General features: G+C 30.3%; 5 protein-coding genes and 1 long non-coding RNA gene across 11 annotated transcripts in view; 3 read left to right on the top strand and 3 right to left on the bottom strand.

The window, feature by feature from the left end:
• LOC124429509 (inositol-pentakisphosphate 2-kinase) overlaps positions 1 to 7,040 on the bottom strand; it is a 139,951-nt gene extending 132,911 nt beyond the window's left edge. For 2 of the 3 annotated variants that reach the window (XM_046974869.1, XM_046974875.1), the window contains exon 1: positions 6,178 to 7,040. The gene's annotated coding sequence lies outside the window, so the exon portion shown is untranslated. Of the gene's footprint in view, positions 1 to 2,143; positions 2,672 to 6,177 lie in introns of those variants that run through there. The other variant, XM_046974870.1, reaches the window with a different exon arrangement.
• A 441-nt stretch (positions 7,041 to 7,481) lies between these two features.
• On the top strand, positions 7,482 to 11,845 carry LOC124429670 (sterol regulatory element-binding protein 1). The gene is made up of 7 exons (XM_046975245.1): positions 7,482 to 7,715; positions 8,037 to 8,567; positions 8,661 to 9,287; positions 9,398 to 10,330; positions 10,399 to 10,703; positions 11,133 to 11,288; positions 11,363 to 11,845. Exons 1-7 carry the CDS (start codon positions 7,619 to 7,621, stop codon positions 11,714 to 11,716), a joined length of 3,003 nt encoding a protein of 1,000 aa, XP_046831201.1. The 5' UTR covers positions 7,482 to 7,618; the 3' UTR covers positions 11,717 to 11,845.
• Positions 8,934 to 12,011, bottom strand: LOC124429677. Its single transcript, XR_006943509.1, has 3 exons — positions 11,885 to 12,011; positions 11,571 to 11,705; positions 8,934 to 9,071 (listed from the first exon to the last, which is right to left on the bottom strand). It is a non-coding gene; the product is annotated as an uncharacterized LOC124429677 (long non-coding RNA).
• A 34-nt stretch (positions 12,012 to 12,045) lies between these two features.
• LOC124429675 (probable serine/threonine-protein kinase dyrk1) overlaps positions 12,046 to 15,000 on the top strand; it is a 3,377-nt gene continuing 422 nt past the window's right edge. The window contains exons 1-3 of one of the 2 annotated variants that reach the window (XM_046975255.1): positions 12,046 to 12,337; positions 12,454 to 12,712; positions 12,787 to 13,590. In XM_046975255.1, coding sequence (XP_046831211.1) covers positions 12,179 to 12,337; positions 12,454 to 12,712; positions 12,787 to 13,586 — 1,218 coding nt within the window. In that variant the 5' untranslated portion in view covers positions 12,046 to 12,178 and the 3' untranslated portion in view covers positions 13,587 to 13,590. Of the gene's footprint in view, positions 12,338 to 12,453; positions 12,713 to 12,786; positions 13,859 to 15,000 lie in introns of those variants that run through there. The other variant, XM_046975254.1, reaches the window with a different exon arrangement.
• The window catches only part of LOC124429671 (amidophosphoribosyltransferase-like), a 3,119-nt gene continuing 1,751 nt past the window's right edge, over positions 13,633 to 15,000 (bottom strand). For all 3 annotated transcript variants that reach the window (XM_046975247.1, XM_046975248.1, XM_046975246.1), the window contains 4 exons: positions 14,887 to 15,000; positions 14,680 to 14,807; positions 14,334 to 14,555; positions 13,633 to 14,199 (listed from right to left, as the gene is read on the bottom strand). The exon at positions 14,887 to 15,000 is cut by the window's right edge. In XM_046975247.1, the coding sequence (XP_046831203.1) occupies positions 13,927 to 14,199; positions 14,334 to 14,555; positions 14,680 to 14,807; positions 14,887 to 15,000 (737 nt within the window). In that variant the 3' untranslated portion in view covers positions 13,633 to 13,926. The remainder of the gene's footprint in view (positions 14,200 to 14,333; positions 14,556 to 14,679; positions 14,808 to 14,886) is intronic.
• Positions 14,688 to 15,000, top strand: part of LOC124429674 (multifunctional protein ADE2) — a 7,935-nt gene continuing 7,622 nt past the window's right edge. The window contains exon 1 of the mRNA XM_046975253.1: positions 14,688 to 14,817. The gene's annotated coding sequence lies outside the window, so the exon portion shown is untranslated. The remainder of the gene's footprint in view (positions 14,818 to 15,000) is intronic.

The following is a 15,000-nucleotide window of genomic DNA, read 5'->3' as shown; positions in this document are numbered from 1 at the left end:
GCACATACGCACGTATATATGTACACTACACAACGGACGATGGCATAAAGTTTCCTGAGAAGCGATTAGAATTTTAACTGCGTAAGAATAAACTTGCTGCGTTGGGTTTAAGTTTAATGACGATGAAGACGAAAACTAAAGAAGTCAAAGATCAGGGTTTCTCTTTCGAAAAAAGAATAAAATAAAAAAAAATATAACAGGATAATAATAATAATGTGAAATATGAAGAGTTTTCGTTCACTTTATAAAAAAAGATGTGTACGTGTGTGTGTATACACCCACTTAGAAACTTTGACCGTACCTTTGTGTACATATAATAATTGTAAATGAAGTTTCTGAAAGATAACATTTTTTCAACTGACATTATAAAAAAAAAAAAAGAAAGAGAAAAAAAAAGAAAAAATGATAAAAAATTCCGTTTGCTATCTCATGTATTTTTCATCCGATCACACGGATATCGAATTTTTTCCATCGACTTTGAATGACTTTCATCGTGAAATCAAATCGTTTAAACATATTGTTATATTTTCATTCATCATTGTCCGATAACAATTAACTCACTTCGTAAATTTTATCCAATGACTTATAATAATAATAGTAATAATAATAATAATATTAATCATAATCATAATAATAATAATAATAATAAATAAGACGATACGGAAGGATATCGATCCGCCATGATGGCATATAAGAGGAGCCATCGAATGGGGATCAGTTTGTTCTCTCAAGCGAGGGAACAAAAGTAGTGGGTGGAGTGGTGGGGTTAGGAGAGAGAGAGGGGGGGGCTAAGAGAAGTGGAAGGAAGGATCAAAGGAAAATATCTTCTGCTTGTGTCGGCAAAATCAGAAGCGCAACAGCACAGCACAGCATAGCACAGTACAGTACAGTACAGAATAGTCCAATACAGCACAGCATAGTATACATAGTACACCAGCAAAACAAGAGTACTTATAGTATATTTCTTTTCTCAATGTACGATAAGCTCTTCCTTCGTACAATGGACAGGAAGTTTCGCAAAAAGAGGATACCCTATTACCATCAACACCACCACTACCACCACCATCATCATCATCATCATCATCATCATCATCGTCATTGTCATCGTCATTGTTATTATCCTCGTCTATCTCGTCGTCGTCAAAGAACAATGAATAGCTTCTCCCTTTCCGGCAGGTACTCCTGTCCATAGATATCGTCGAAACTTAACAGGATTATATCATTTTCTATCCGTTAATTCGATGAACTAGTTTAGTTAATTATAAAAATCGACTCTCGCTTCCTATACGTACTATATAGACACGTCGCATGAGAACCACTGCTTACTCTTTATTCGTAAACGACGACGACGACGACAACAACAACGACAACGACGAAAGATCCCAAAATGGAAATACATATGTATACATACATATGTGCGATATATATTCGATTTATGCTGTTAGTATTATTACGGAGTATCTATACTTGTGATCAAGTCAAAAAGTTGTGTTTCGAAGTAATATTAAAAATCGTACTATTACAATTTTTTACTCGAGTCTCTTTGTCTCTCTCTCTTTCTCTCTCTCTCTCTGTCTCTCTCTACGAAAAACACTTTTTTCGTATTATACAATTTACCAGGGAATGCAGAAAAATTCTTTTTTTTTTTTTTTTTATACAATTTCAAAAAAAGAAAAAAAAAGAAAGTAAAAAAATGATCGGCCTAAAAAATATTAAAAAAGAGTAATTGATATTTAATGTCGTATATATAAGAACTATCGACCTACTTAAGAACTTTTGACCCATCTCCTCCTCTCCCCACTATACCTCTCTATTCTGTACACACAATATAATTGTAAATGAAGTTTCTGAAAGATAACTTTCTTTTCTTTTTTTCTTTTCCTTTTTTTTTTTTTTTTTTTTTTTTTTTTTTTTTTCTTGAACTTTTGACGATATTGTTAAACATAACCTGAAAAGTAAATCTTCTAAATTTCTTTCCGATTGCGTAGGATCTTTTTTCTACTCGCTCTCTCTATTTGTTCTTTTTTTGTTCGTTTGTCTTTTTTTTTTTTTTACAAAATTCGATTAAAGAAGAAAAAAAATTTTAAAGAAATTCTCCTTATAATCCGACATTACTTTCACATAAGATTGACATTAAGCTTACCTCGTTAGAAATGAATTCTTTTATGCAGGCAACTTGCGTGTTTAGTCCGCTTGTGTAATCATGCGCGTCGTTATGGCGCTGCTTTCGTTCGAATTTCACTGGACATTGGGGGAAGACCGTACGCGGCTATCGTTCGCGTATATATATATATATATATATATATATATATGTATGTACATTCTCATACATATGTATTTCACATACACAATGTTCGAACACAAACACACAGGCAGGACAAACACACAAACACAAAACGTGATTCGGGCATCTCTTGAGTTCGACATAAATTTTTCTCTTCTATATAAACGAAGTTATCGAAAAGATTTAGGTAGAATTTCGTAGGAAACTAACCTATAAATAGAAACGCGCTTCTCTTCCGGTGCACTAAAAAAAATTAGGCCAACGTAGACCTCACGTGAAGAGGTTAGAAAACATCTCTCTCTCTCTCTCTCTCTCTCTCTCTCTCTATCTCTCTCTCTCGCTCTCTCTTTCCCCCACTCTTTTTATCGATCGACTCTTTCAGCATCCCTGGAGAAAAAATACAAGCGAAAAGAAAAATATGAGTAAATGTTGCAACTAAGAGAGTCACGAAATAAATAAATAAATAAAGAAAGAAAGAAAGAAGATATACATATATATCTATATATATATAAAGAGAGAGAGAGAGAGAGAGAAAGAGAAAGAGAGAAGAAAAAAAGAAAAAACAGTCGACACGGAGGCCAATCTTGCGATGACCTCGAAGGCAATCGTCGATTTGACAATGGTGTGGCCTCCTCTCTCTCTCTCTCTCTCTTTCTTGTTGCCATCGAAAAATATATATATATATATACATCCAATACTCAACACGTATATATTATTACGCGGCACGATGTGTATGGTGTGTGTGTGTATGTGAGAGAGTGGCCGCGTCGTTGCCACTTCTCTTCTTGCTTGCTGGTGCTACTGCTGTTGCTGTTCGATGAGAGAGAGAGAGAGAGAGAGAGAGAGAGAGAGAGAAGTCGAATACGTCTTTCCAGCGTTTCAACTCTCCCTAACCTTACAAAGTTCTTAAGTAGACACTGAGAGATATGAGTATATCTCCTTTAAAGCGTTGCTCGCGAACGAATACAGTGGTTCTCATAGCGAAAAATTTTTACCTATCTAATGAATTAATCTTTTCTTTTTATTAATCTTTTTTATTTATTTATATATATATATATATATGTGTTTGTGTGTGTGTATGTACATATATATATACATATAATATATGTATATATACATGTGTACACGACACATATATATTATATGTATATATGTATGTGTCGTGTATACATACACACACATTCTTATCGCAAAAATTCGTTTAACGATCATGTAAATAAAATATCATTAAAAAATTAAATATATATGTATATATCGTATGATAAAAATGTGAGTCCGGGGTAAACTTTTTTTCCTTTCCTTTTCCCCAGGCACACGTAATCAATCAATTTCGATCAATTTCGATCGAATTAGTTCAAATTACACGCGCGCACGCACACGCACACACGTTAATTCTTTCTTTTTTCTTCGTTCATGAAAATAGCTTTTACGAAATACATCTCATTAAGTAACCAAGGAGTCTATAAATTTCCTTTTTGCGCGGACACATATTTCTGCACGAGCGCGCGCGCGCGCTCGCGATATAACCCGATTTATGTGATAGATATTCGATTAATAACAACGACAATGCAACAACGACGACAACAATAATACCGGTTTTAGAGTGAGCACGGTCGGAAAAAAAAGCGAACAACAAAAAAAAAAAAAAAAAGAAAGATAATAAAGAGTAAAAAAAAAAGAAAAAAAAAAAATAAAAAGATATATAAACCGGTTTTATTTAGCACGCTTCTAAACTTGATTTTCATCATTCTATATTAATTCATCCGGGATATATTTGAATTAGGCGCAATTTCTTCAAAAAAGCCCAGTAAAAATAATTCAATCGCGAATTATTACGTATTCACTTATTGCATTGTTCATACGACTTGGTTTGTATAAATTTAAAAATTTCATAAAACGTATATATATATATATATACGTATGTACGTATGTATATGTATATATAGAAAAAAAATTTTATATATAAAAATAAAACGAAATTTTCGTTTTGAAATCGTTCACGTTTTCGAACAAGTATATTGGCTGGTAACCAATGGGTTATACCCAGTATATAAAACCTGTTGGTTCGCCTTCCTTCTTCCTTTTCGAGGTAGCAGGACAGGTGTCGGTGAGTGAGCTTTCGAGTTTTGGTTAGCATGGAAAAATAGAAAGAGGAAAAAAAAAGAGAAAGAGAGAGAGAGAGAGAGAAAGGATTAACTATGTTTAAAACAATAATAAATAGAAACGTAAAAATATTCGTAAAGAAGTTACAATGTTTAAGATCGACGAAAGTTATAACATCCTGGAAAAAAATATGTGTGTGTGTGTGTGTGTACATGTATGTATGCATGTATCTTATGTTCAGGAAGAAATTTGCTTTTTTTATATGGAAAAAAAAAAACAAAAAAAAAGAAAAAAAAGAAAGAAAAAAAAGAAAAAATATTGTAAATTATTTTAACAGACCAATAGGAAGAAAAGGCGCCAAATACGAAAGGATACGAATGCTTTCGTTAAAATATATGTATGTATGTATATCCATTGAATTTACGAAACAAAATAACAAATTTTATGCGAACGACGTGTTCGACTTGTTGCAACATCGTTTTAAGAATGAATCATGGAGTCCCACTTTTCTTTTTCTTCTGGTCAATTCTTTTTTCTTCTCTATCCTTTCTTTTTTTTTTTTTTTTTTTTTTTTTTTGGTTAAATTTCGTTAGAACGATCGTGTAAGACTTATAATTGAAAAAGGAAAGAACACGTATACGTTCGATATTGACACATTTTTTTCTGTTGCAAATGTTACTATCCCATTACAAATAGATTCTTAGATTCTAAATTAGAAAATGAATAAACCAATCTGACAACGAAAATATAAAAATAATTCCTTTCGTTTCGTTTCGATTCGTTAAACATGACTCATGCTTTACAATGTAACTACAAAAATGTTACACCCGTCACCGTCGTCCTCGTCATTGCTTTGTCGTCGTCTTCTTCGTGGCTTTAAAACGATAAACGAGCACCTATATATGTATATATATATACATACATATATATATATATATCCATATACATATATTCACATGTATATGCGAGCGCGCATTTGTGTGTGTATGGCGCAAGTGTTTCTAAGTGCACTGAACTCGGACCGCAACGACGACGTAACAGTATACATATATATATATTATGCATACTACACATACGTATATATATATATATATATACACACACAGGCCATATATATATATACACGGATACAATATGCTCTATAAATCGATAAGAAAGTTTAACACTTTGAAAAATGAGTTCTCTCGATATAAAAAAAAAATTTCTTGATAATCATAACCATATATATATGATATGCATATATATGTACATATATATATATATATATATTATAATTACGAGAAGAACAAAAATAACGTAATAAAAATCAATGAGGAGAAATGGTGGAAGGAAAAAACAAAGAAAAAAAAAAGGAAAGAAAAAGAAAAGAAAAAAGACAGACGTCAAACATTATTCCCACGAGAATCGTAATATATATATATATATATATATATATATATATATATATATATATATATATATATATATATATATACATAACATCAGTAGTATAAGAAATATGGCCGCGCCGGCTTGTAACCATAGGTCACTTTGAAAAAACTACTACCAGAGTGCAGCACTCAACGAACGATAACGTCAAAGGGAGCTACGCTAGAGCCACCTATCGACATATTCGAAAACACATAGAGCCAAGTTTTACTGATATATATATATATATATATATATATATATATATACATATATAAAGATTATTCTTTCATCTCATTGGTCAAACGACATATAGTATTTATTATTAAAGATATAATTAACCAAAGTAAAAAATAAAAAGGAAGAGAGAAAGAAAATTTTACCTTTAATGATTTCTTCGTTTCACTAAACGATGCATTCAAATCTCTACCGCCGTTGGCCAATTTCTAACCGACAGGGAGCGGGTCCTACGCCTTCTATTTCACAAGAACACGTCACTTGTCCTTTAACGACGAACTCACGTTAACGATTACGATACATTATTATCACATTTACACAAACGAAGAATACAAATCAAGAAAAATATTTTATTTTCTTAACGATTTACTCTATGATATTGCACGTAAAAGATAGTCACGTCAGTTCCACGATGACCGCATGGCATGGCGGCGGCCGACACAACTCGACGTATAGCGCTTTAAACGCTACGTCACAAACTCTTAACCGATCTCTGATTGGTTAATCTGCGATAACACTTTGGCGCGAATTTTATCCTTCGCGCGGGAAAATATTACTTTTGGGTTATGTTTCTTCCTCTATATGTACGTATATATATATATACATGTGTGTGCGTGTGTTTTATATATGTGTACGTGTATAATACAGATACGTATACTATACGTTTCTTAGACAATTGTACAATCAAAAAATTTATCGTTTGATGTTTGAAATATAGTCGTGTTTTTTAAAAATGTAAAAAAATAAAAGAAAAATAAAAAAATAACAGAAAGAAAGAAAAAGAGAAATTAATTGTCGCTAACGCGATACAGATATTTACTAAACGAAATAATCGTAAGGAGAGATCCGATCGTTCATTCCTTACTTGCAAGATTTAAATCAGCTTCTCTTTGTTTTTTTCACCAATCGAAGATCCAATTTCATAATATTACTCTCTAACACATTAATAAAATTCATTGATAAAATATATAAATATTTACTTATGAAAATCACTTCGATATATCTCGTCATCAACGTTCAAGGAAAAGAAGCATAGACTGTATGAAACATAGAAATACTATAAAGAAAATTTTGATGATATTTTCTATATTTAAAATATATTTCTGATAATTTTGGAATTTTGATAGAGAAAATAAAAAAAAAAGTGTAAAAGATATTATTTAAATATCTTCGAAAACCCATAAAGAATTATAATAAGTATGAAACAGATTGAATCATATAATCGAAGATTCGTACACGATTGGATTGCAATTCCTAGAACATTCAATAATTCGACCAATGAACAATTTGATGTTTCTTTCTCATTTTTAATTGGTTAAATTGAATTTTGTATAAAATTGATGCGTATCAATGCATCTTGATAGTTTTTTAATATCGAGTTTCTTATCTTAGATATTATTCATGATGTTTAATACGAACATTGATGACGCAACATCGTCTGATCTTTACTAGACCTCTGATTGGTCGACTTATATGTCGTGTGATTATTGTCTTTTTTCGTTTATTGCATTTGACGTACTGCTGACTTGAATATTAAAGATTGTTGTTTTATTTGAGTGTTTAATAAATGAAATTATATTTAATAAAATGACTGATCCAGGGGGATGGCCGTCCACTCAGGAAACTGATTTTTCTTTTCAAGGAAATGATAATTTTAATTTAAACGAAGTTGCTGGTATAGACGGTGAGTTTTGTTTATTGCAGTTTAGATTTTCTTATGTCTATTTAATAATTATTTTTAAATTAATGTCATTGATCATAAATGTACGGTTTTCTTTTTTTTCAATATTTCATTTGAATTTTTACCTTATATATGAGAAGAATTAATTTCAAAGAAGTTTTATGTATTTGTCATAAAACAATCCCAACAAGTATTATAACAAATTTCATTGTATTATTATGTATTAATGATTTTTTTTTTCTTTCTCCTTTGTTTTTTTTTTCTTTTCATATATACATATAATAATTGCATATGAAATTTAATATGACCTTATTCAAATTACAGATATCCTTACAAATTGTGAAAAGGAATTATTAAAACATGAATCTCTCTTCAGTGATGAAACATTACTTTCTGAATTGGAAGAACCTATGCAAATAGATGGAGACATATTTGACTTTTTAAATCTAAGTAGTAGCGATGAGTTTAAGGATTTCAAAGATACCAATATATTGGAACCTCTAAATACTGGAAATGTTTTGTCATCACCTGAAACAATAGTTAACAAGCAACAAACTCCACCTGTTCAAGATGTACCACCTGTACAACCTAGAACTCGTAAAATATCTGTAGTACCTCCTCCTACAGTATTCAGTTCACAATATACTATACCACAAAATATGAATATAAATGTTCAATCTCCGGTTGTTACATTGGCACCTGTTACACAACAGAGACAATTATTTTTACCTGCAAAATTATTAAAGACAGAGTCAGTCGTTTATTCCAATGGATCACAAACTATTACATCTAATCCTGTATCACATCAAATACATACATTAGTGAATACTGCAAATGGAACAGTATTAACTACTGGTAAGTGTTTTTTTTTTTTTTTTCTTTCTTTATTTTTACTTCTTCCTTTTAAATTGTTATTAAAAATATTTTGAACAATCATATTCTTTTTAGGAATTCCTGTAGTTTTGGATGCCGATAAAGTTCAAATAAATCGTTTAAATACAAACACTCACGTAGGTGTACCAAGAGTCAGAGAAGTAAAACGTAGTGCTCATAATGCTATCGAACGACGTTACAGAACATCTATCAATGATAAGATTATTGAATTGAAAAATATTATTGCTGGATGTGATGCCAAATTGAATAAATCAGCTATATTGAGAAAAACTATTGATTACATAAGATTTCTACAAAATTCTAATGCCAAATTGAAAGCAGAAAATATGTCATTAAAATTAGCAACGCAAAGACCAAACATACGTGATTTATTGGCATGTGGTGAATTAACACCACCACGTTCAGACTCCAGTGAACCTTCTTTATCTCCAGCTCCAGCACCATTATCTCCAGCCTCACCTTCGTCTGTAAAAGAAGAACCAGATGTATTACAAAATCTTCATACAACATCGAAACAAGAAACTGGAGGAATGAGAGATCACACTCGATTGACATTATGTGGTATTATGTTTATGTTTTTGATATTTAATCCATTAGGAGCTGTTATGAACAATGTTGAAAAGTTTAATTACAAGTATTTGAATACGAAATTGGACGGACGAACTATTCTTGATTTTCATGGTAAATATAATATTGATAAATTATGTATCAAAATATTATATAGAGAATTTAAATTGTTTTCTTATAAATCTTTTTTCTTTTTTTTTTTTTTTTTTTTTTTTCAAATTTAGAATCGTCTGAAATAGATAGCAGAATATGGAGTAATATTTTTATATGGTTTACAAATATGATACTTTTGATTGGTGGATTATGCAGATTATTAATGTACGACGATCCTATTCTCCCGACTGATAGTAAAATATTCTTGGAACTTCGACGTTGGAGACGTCAGGCAGAATTTAATATATCAAAACAAGAATACAGTCAAGCGTACAGAGATTTACATCAATGTTTAAAATATTTTAATCGTTCGTTTCCATTATCACGTACCGAAGTTTTTCTTGCCACTACGTGGCAAGTGATACGACAAATACTTTATAAACTGTGGCTTGGAAAATGGATTCTTCATTTAAATAAATATTTTATTGGAAAGACGGAAAGACAACAAGCAAAATTGTCTGCCATGGAGATAGCCATTGTTTATCAACATATGTTATGTTTACATTTATCAGAAAAATCCAAAAATAGTACACTTTATCTTGCTCTTTCTGCTATGAATTATGCAGAAGCTGCGGATGAAAATATGCCAAAGGCACTCTTGGCAGAGATATATGTTAATTCGGCATTATGTTTTAAAAAGTATTTATTTCCATTTATTCATAAATATTATTTGGGTAAAGCACGAATGTTATTGTCTTCGTGTGCCGTACCACCAAAATTAAAATGGATCATGAACGACGAAGGTGCAAGATTTGTAGCTACACAAAAATGGCAATACGGAGAACAATCGGATAGCGAATTTACATCGCAAAATAGTAAAGCCGATCCTTTATCATTCGCAGCACGTGCATATAGAGAACATTTGATTACACAATGTTTACGCCTATTGACTGGCATTGCTGGAGATTCTCATGCTTCTACCATATTAGAATTGGCACGAAATATAATAGCTTCTGCGGAAGTAGAAGCTTGTTTTCCAAGTACGGATAAAATCAGTGTAGCAGGTATAAAAATTTTAATTAATTAATATCACGTGAATTAACATTTTATATATAATAAATATTTATCGTAGGTTGCGAAGATGAGGTTGGCCTTTGGTGGGGAGCAGTTATTTGTGCTGCTGCAGCATGGAGATTAGGAGATGAAGATGAAAACGTTTGGAATATTGTAGAAACGAAATTTCCTTATGAAAGAAATTTTCAACTCTGTAATAATAGTAATTGCAGTCCATTGCCATATGCTGTTCTTAATGTTTTGCAAGCAGCTAAACATTCTTCTAAAATAGTATCAATGCGTCTGATGGATCAAGGAGGAATATTCTTGGAGCAATCCATAGTCTATTATCATTGTAAACAACAATCGTCTCAAAATGTTATGGTAAGCTTTATCTATACCATATGGATAGCTGCTTTTAGATAAACAAAATAATTTTATTCACATTTAATGAGATTAATTGTAATGAAAGAATGTCTGTGACATTTTAATTTTTTTTTCCATCTGTGAACACTATTTTCTTTCTTCACTTTTTTTTTCTTTTTTCTTTTTTCTTTTTTTTTTTTTTTTTTTTTTGAAGCATGCTTACCTGTTACGAGTGTGCATTGTAGTTGCATTGCATGAAATACAACTATGCAATACTTCTACAGTGCAACTCCTGTGGCAGGTCACAGCACCATGCAATAATCATATACATGTATATAAGCATTCAATACTTTATTTATAATTATATTGAATTTATATTATATTATAATATTATATTATAATAATGATATATATATATATATATATATATACTCTATATTCTTACAGCTTACACAATTATGGCTTTGTGATTGGTTATTAGAGATACGTACTGTTTTATGGCAAGAATTTGATAGTGGATTAGAAAAAACAGTTAGTAATGTATCTCTTGCCAGTTTCCAAAGAGATTTAGCTTGTTTAAGACAGTTGTGTCAACATATGTCAGTGAGTAGCCATTAAAACAGATAATAAAAAAAATATTTCATTATGGTACATATTTTTAATCTAATCATTTTCAGTGCATATTACCAAGAGTATTCCTATACGAAGCTACAGCACGTATTATGGCAGGAGCAGCACCAGTAAAAACTCAGATTTTACTGGATCGTAGTTTACATCATAGAAATTCACGTTCTTCTATTATTTGCGGTAAAGATAGATCCCAAGAACAGAATAATGGTGAAAGAGAACACGCATTTGCATTATGTTTAGCATGTCGACACTTACCAGCTTTATTATTGTCTTCACCTGGTGAACGTGCTGGTATGCTTGCAGAAGCTGCCAAAACTCTTGAAAGAATTGGCGATAGAAAACGACTTCAGGAATGTTACAAATTAATGCATCAACTTGGCCCAGCTATTTCTGTTAATTAATTTGTAAATATATCGAGTATAATTTATGAGCTTTTAGAATTATAAAAGTTAAACTTTAATAATTTAAGTGTATTGTACATAATTGTTTTTTTTTTTTGTTTTAAATATAGACATATATATATATATATATAAATAAAAATTTTTTATTATAATTAATCAGGGATATACCTTTGTACTTCTCAAATTCGAAGTTTTCTTAGCACTGTTCGAAGTATGTTGTACACACCGTCCTCCATGATTGATTAATTCGATAGATGCGTGTTTGTTTACGTACGATAATCGATCCATGATACATACTTTTGTTTGCGCATGCTCGTCAACTCGCTTAGTTCTCACGACTGGATACAGGTGGCGCTGCTGTTTCACTGCAAGTACATAAAACTGTGTATTATTATTGTTGCACTTTATTGCATTTATTAACGATCTAAATAAGGTTAGATAGACATTAAAATCTATTTAAATATGGATTCTGATACTGAATTATTTGAAGACGAGGAGGAGATTCTTGTATATGTCGAATTTGAAGGATTTGTTAATAATAATATATTTACAAATGGACAACTTCAATTAGATATGGTTGGAATAGATACGGATCATCCTATAATGCAAATTGATGGAAGGGTAAGTTTTTTTTTTTTTTTTTTTTTAATAATATATTCCTCAAATATTTTAATTAAATTTATATATTTACAAGATTATCATTAATTTAAATTAATTAAATGATAGTACCCATGTAGTTTTATGAAGGTACCTACGAAGACGTTGTAGGAACTTTTATGTTTTTTGAAAAAGATGACAAACCCATTGTCGATGATCCCATATTCGATCAAACTCCAACATTAAAATATTTTGGAAAGACTAGAAAGGTATTAAAAATGCAAAGGGTATTTGTCAAACAGAGGACTGAAGTTCTTGGAGATTCTGAACATAGTAAATGTATTCCAAATAAAGATACAATTAAACAGGCTGGTGTACCACCTATGTATCAATCACAAGGTATTTTCAATTAAATTTATGATTGTATATACAGACAATTCATTTTAATATTTAATTTTAATCATATTTCATAGCATTATCCTTTTGGAAGGATATAAGAGATAACAGAATAGATGCTTTATGTGCCTATTTGGAAAAACAAAAAATTCGAGAGGAAAAGAAGTCGCAAGGTATTGCATTAGATTCAGAATCTGATGAAGATAATCCATTTGCTATGTATAAATATAAAGAAGAACATAAAAACGAGAAGAACTTGGAAAATAATAATACCAATTTAGTTGTTGATCCAGTCAAGTCTTCTACAAATGAAACAGTTTTACAAGAAGAAGGAAATAACGAAGAAATTATAAAAGATAATCTTAATATATTAGAACAAATCAATCCTGAACCATCTACTTCAAAAGCTAGTAATTTCTCTATTGATACAAATATTAAAAAATGCAAATCTGTTAAAGTAATTAGAAAAAAGAAAGAACGTATTGTTAAAAGTAAATCAACAAAAAAACAAAAAAAGAAATCAACAATTGTAGAAGATAAATCCATAGAAAATAATGACGATAATAATACAGAATCAACACTCTTAACATTGGATAACATTCCTGAAGATTCTATCATGAATACTGAAATGAATAATCTAGTCAATATTGTAAAAAATACTTCTAATATTACGGATGATGTAGAGACAGATAAAGATACTAATAAAAATGTTAATACAGATGAAAAGAAAATGGAAATCGTTAATGATCTTATAGAAGATGATGTTGTTGATAAAAAGCATAAAAAATTATTAAAACGTGAGGCAAAAATGAAAGAATTATCAGAAAAATTAAAATCCGTGGCGGAAGAATTTGTCAAAGCAAATATAAATCAGTGACAAGGTATAATTATAAGTAACACATAATTTAATAAATAATAAAATCTACTGTTGAGATTGATCTTTCCATTCAAGAAAGATTATTTTATATATAGATTACAAACATAATTAAGTTATATTGTTAAATATAAAATACTGCACTGAACTAGCCGACCAGCTTAGAATAACAAAATGGCTATAAATATTTTTTTTTCAATACGTATATAGCCAATAAAATCTAGTCAATAAACCTTAAAATTATATAATATTCTTGCTGGTAATTAAGAAAAATAGATTGAAGTTTGTATTGGAAAATAGGATTCAATTTCTTATTTGTCAAACTATGGATTGTCCATGTTCTTCACCAATCTAAATCACCAGGTAGTTCATCAGGATATTCTCCTGTCAAACAAGCAGTGCAGTGACCAATGTAACTGCTTTCTTTATTATCCATGCCATGTCTAACAGCTTGAATAAGTCCTTTGACAGAAAGATATGTCAAACTATCAGCACCAACATATTTGGCTAATCTTACATTGTCCAGTTTGTTCGCTATTAACTCTTCTCTCGTTGGAATGTTTATTCCCATATAGCATGGATATTTTAAAGGAGGCGATGCTACTTTGATATGAACCTTTTAAATAAATATAAAAATGTATATATAGACACATATATAACATTAGAAATATATAATAAACATGATTCGGAAAATCATTCTTTTACATATATATATATGTATATGTATATATAAAAGTAAAAATATTTTACTTCTTTTGCTCCTGCATCCCGCAGAAGTTTTATAATGGGTCCAATTGTGTTTCCTCTAACAATAGAATCATCAATGAGAATTAGTTTCTTTCCTTTAACATTTTCAGATAAAGCACCAAATTTTTTAGCAACTCCTAATTGTCTTAATCGTGTACTAGGTTGAATGAATGTTCTTCCAACGTATCTATTTTTGCATAATACTTCGGCGAATGGTATTTGAGACTGAAATATATAAATTATATATGTGTTTAATATCAATATTTTTTTTTTTTTTTTTATATATATATGTATATATATTTCCTTGTTAATTTTATACGATAGTAAATAATTTAGTTATATAACTCACCTGTCTAGCATAACCATGTGCTGCTGCTGTACCAGATTCTGGTACAGAACTAACTATATCTGCATCTACCGGAGATTCTATTGCTAATACACGACCACATTGCATACGAACCGAATATACCATTTGTCCTATCAAAAGGTAAACTTTATGAATTAACATTATTTTACAAAAAATTTTGTTAAAGATATTAATGTCAATAATTGTTACCTTCAAAAATACTGTCACTACGGGCAAAGTAAACATATTCAAATATGCAGAATGCTTGTGGCTTATTGTCTGGTCTTTCTACTATGTCAATCGTTTTAATACCTTCGCGTGTTA

The sequence above is a fragment of the Vespa crabro genome, chromosome 15 (genome assembly GCF_910589235.1).
Source record: "Vespa crabro chromosome 15, iyVesCrab1.2, whole genome shotgun sequence".
NCBI classification, from domain to species: Eukaryota; Metazoa; Arthropoda; class Insecta; order Hymenoptera; family Vespidae; genus Vespa; species Vespa crabro.
The sequence above is the reverse complement of the archived record's forward strand: the minus strand, read 5'-3'. Positions and strand labels throughout refer to the sequence as shown.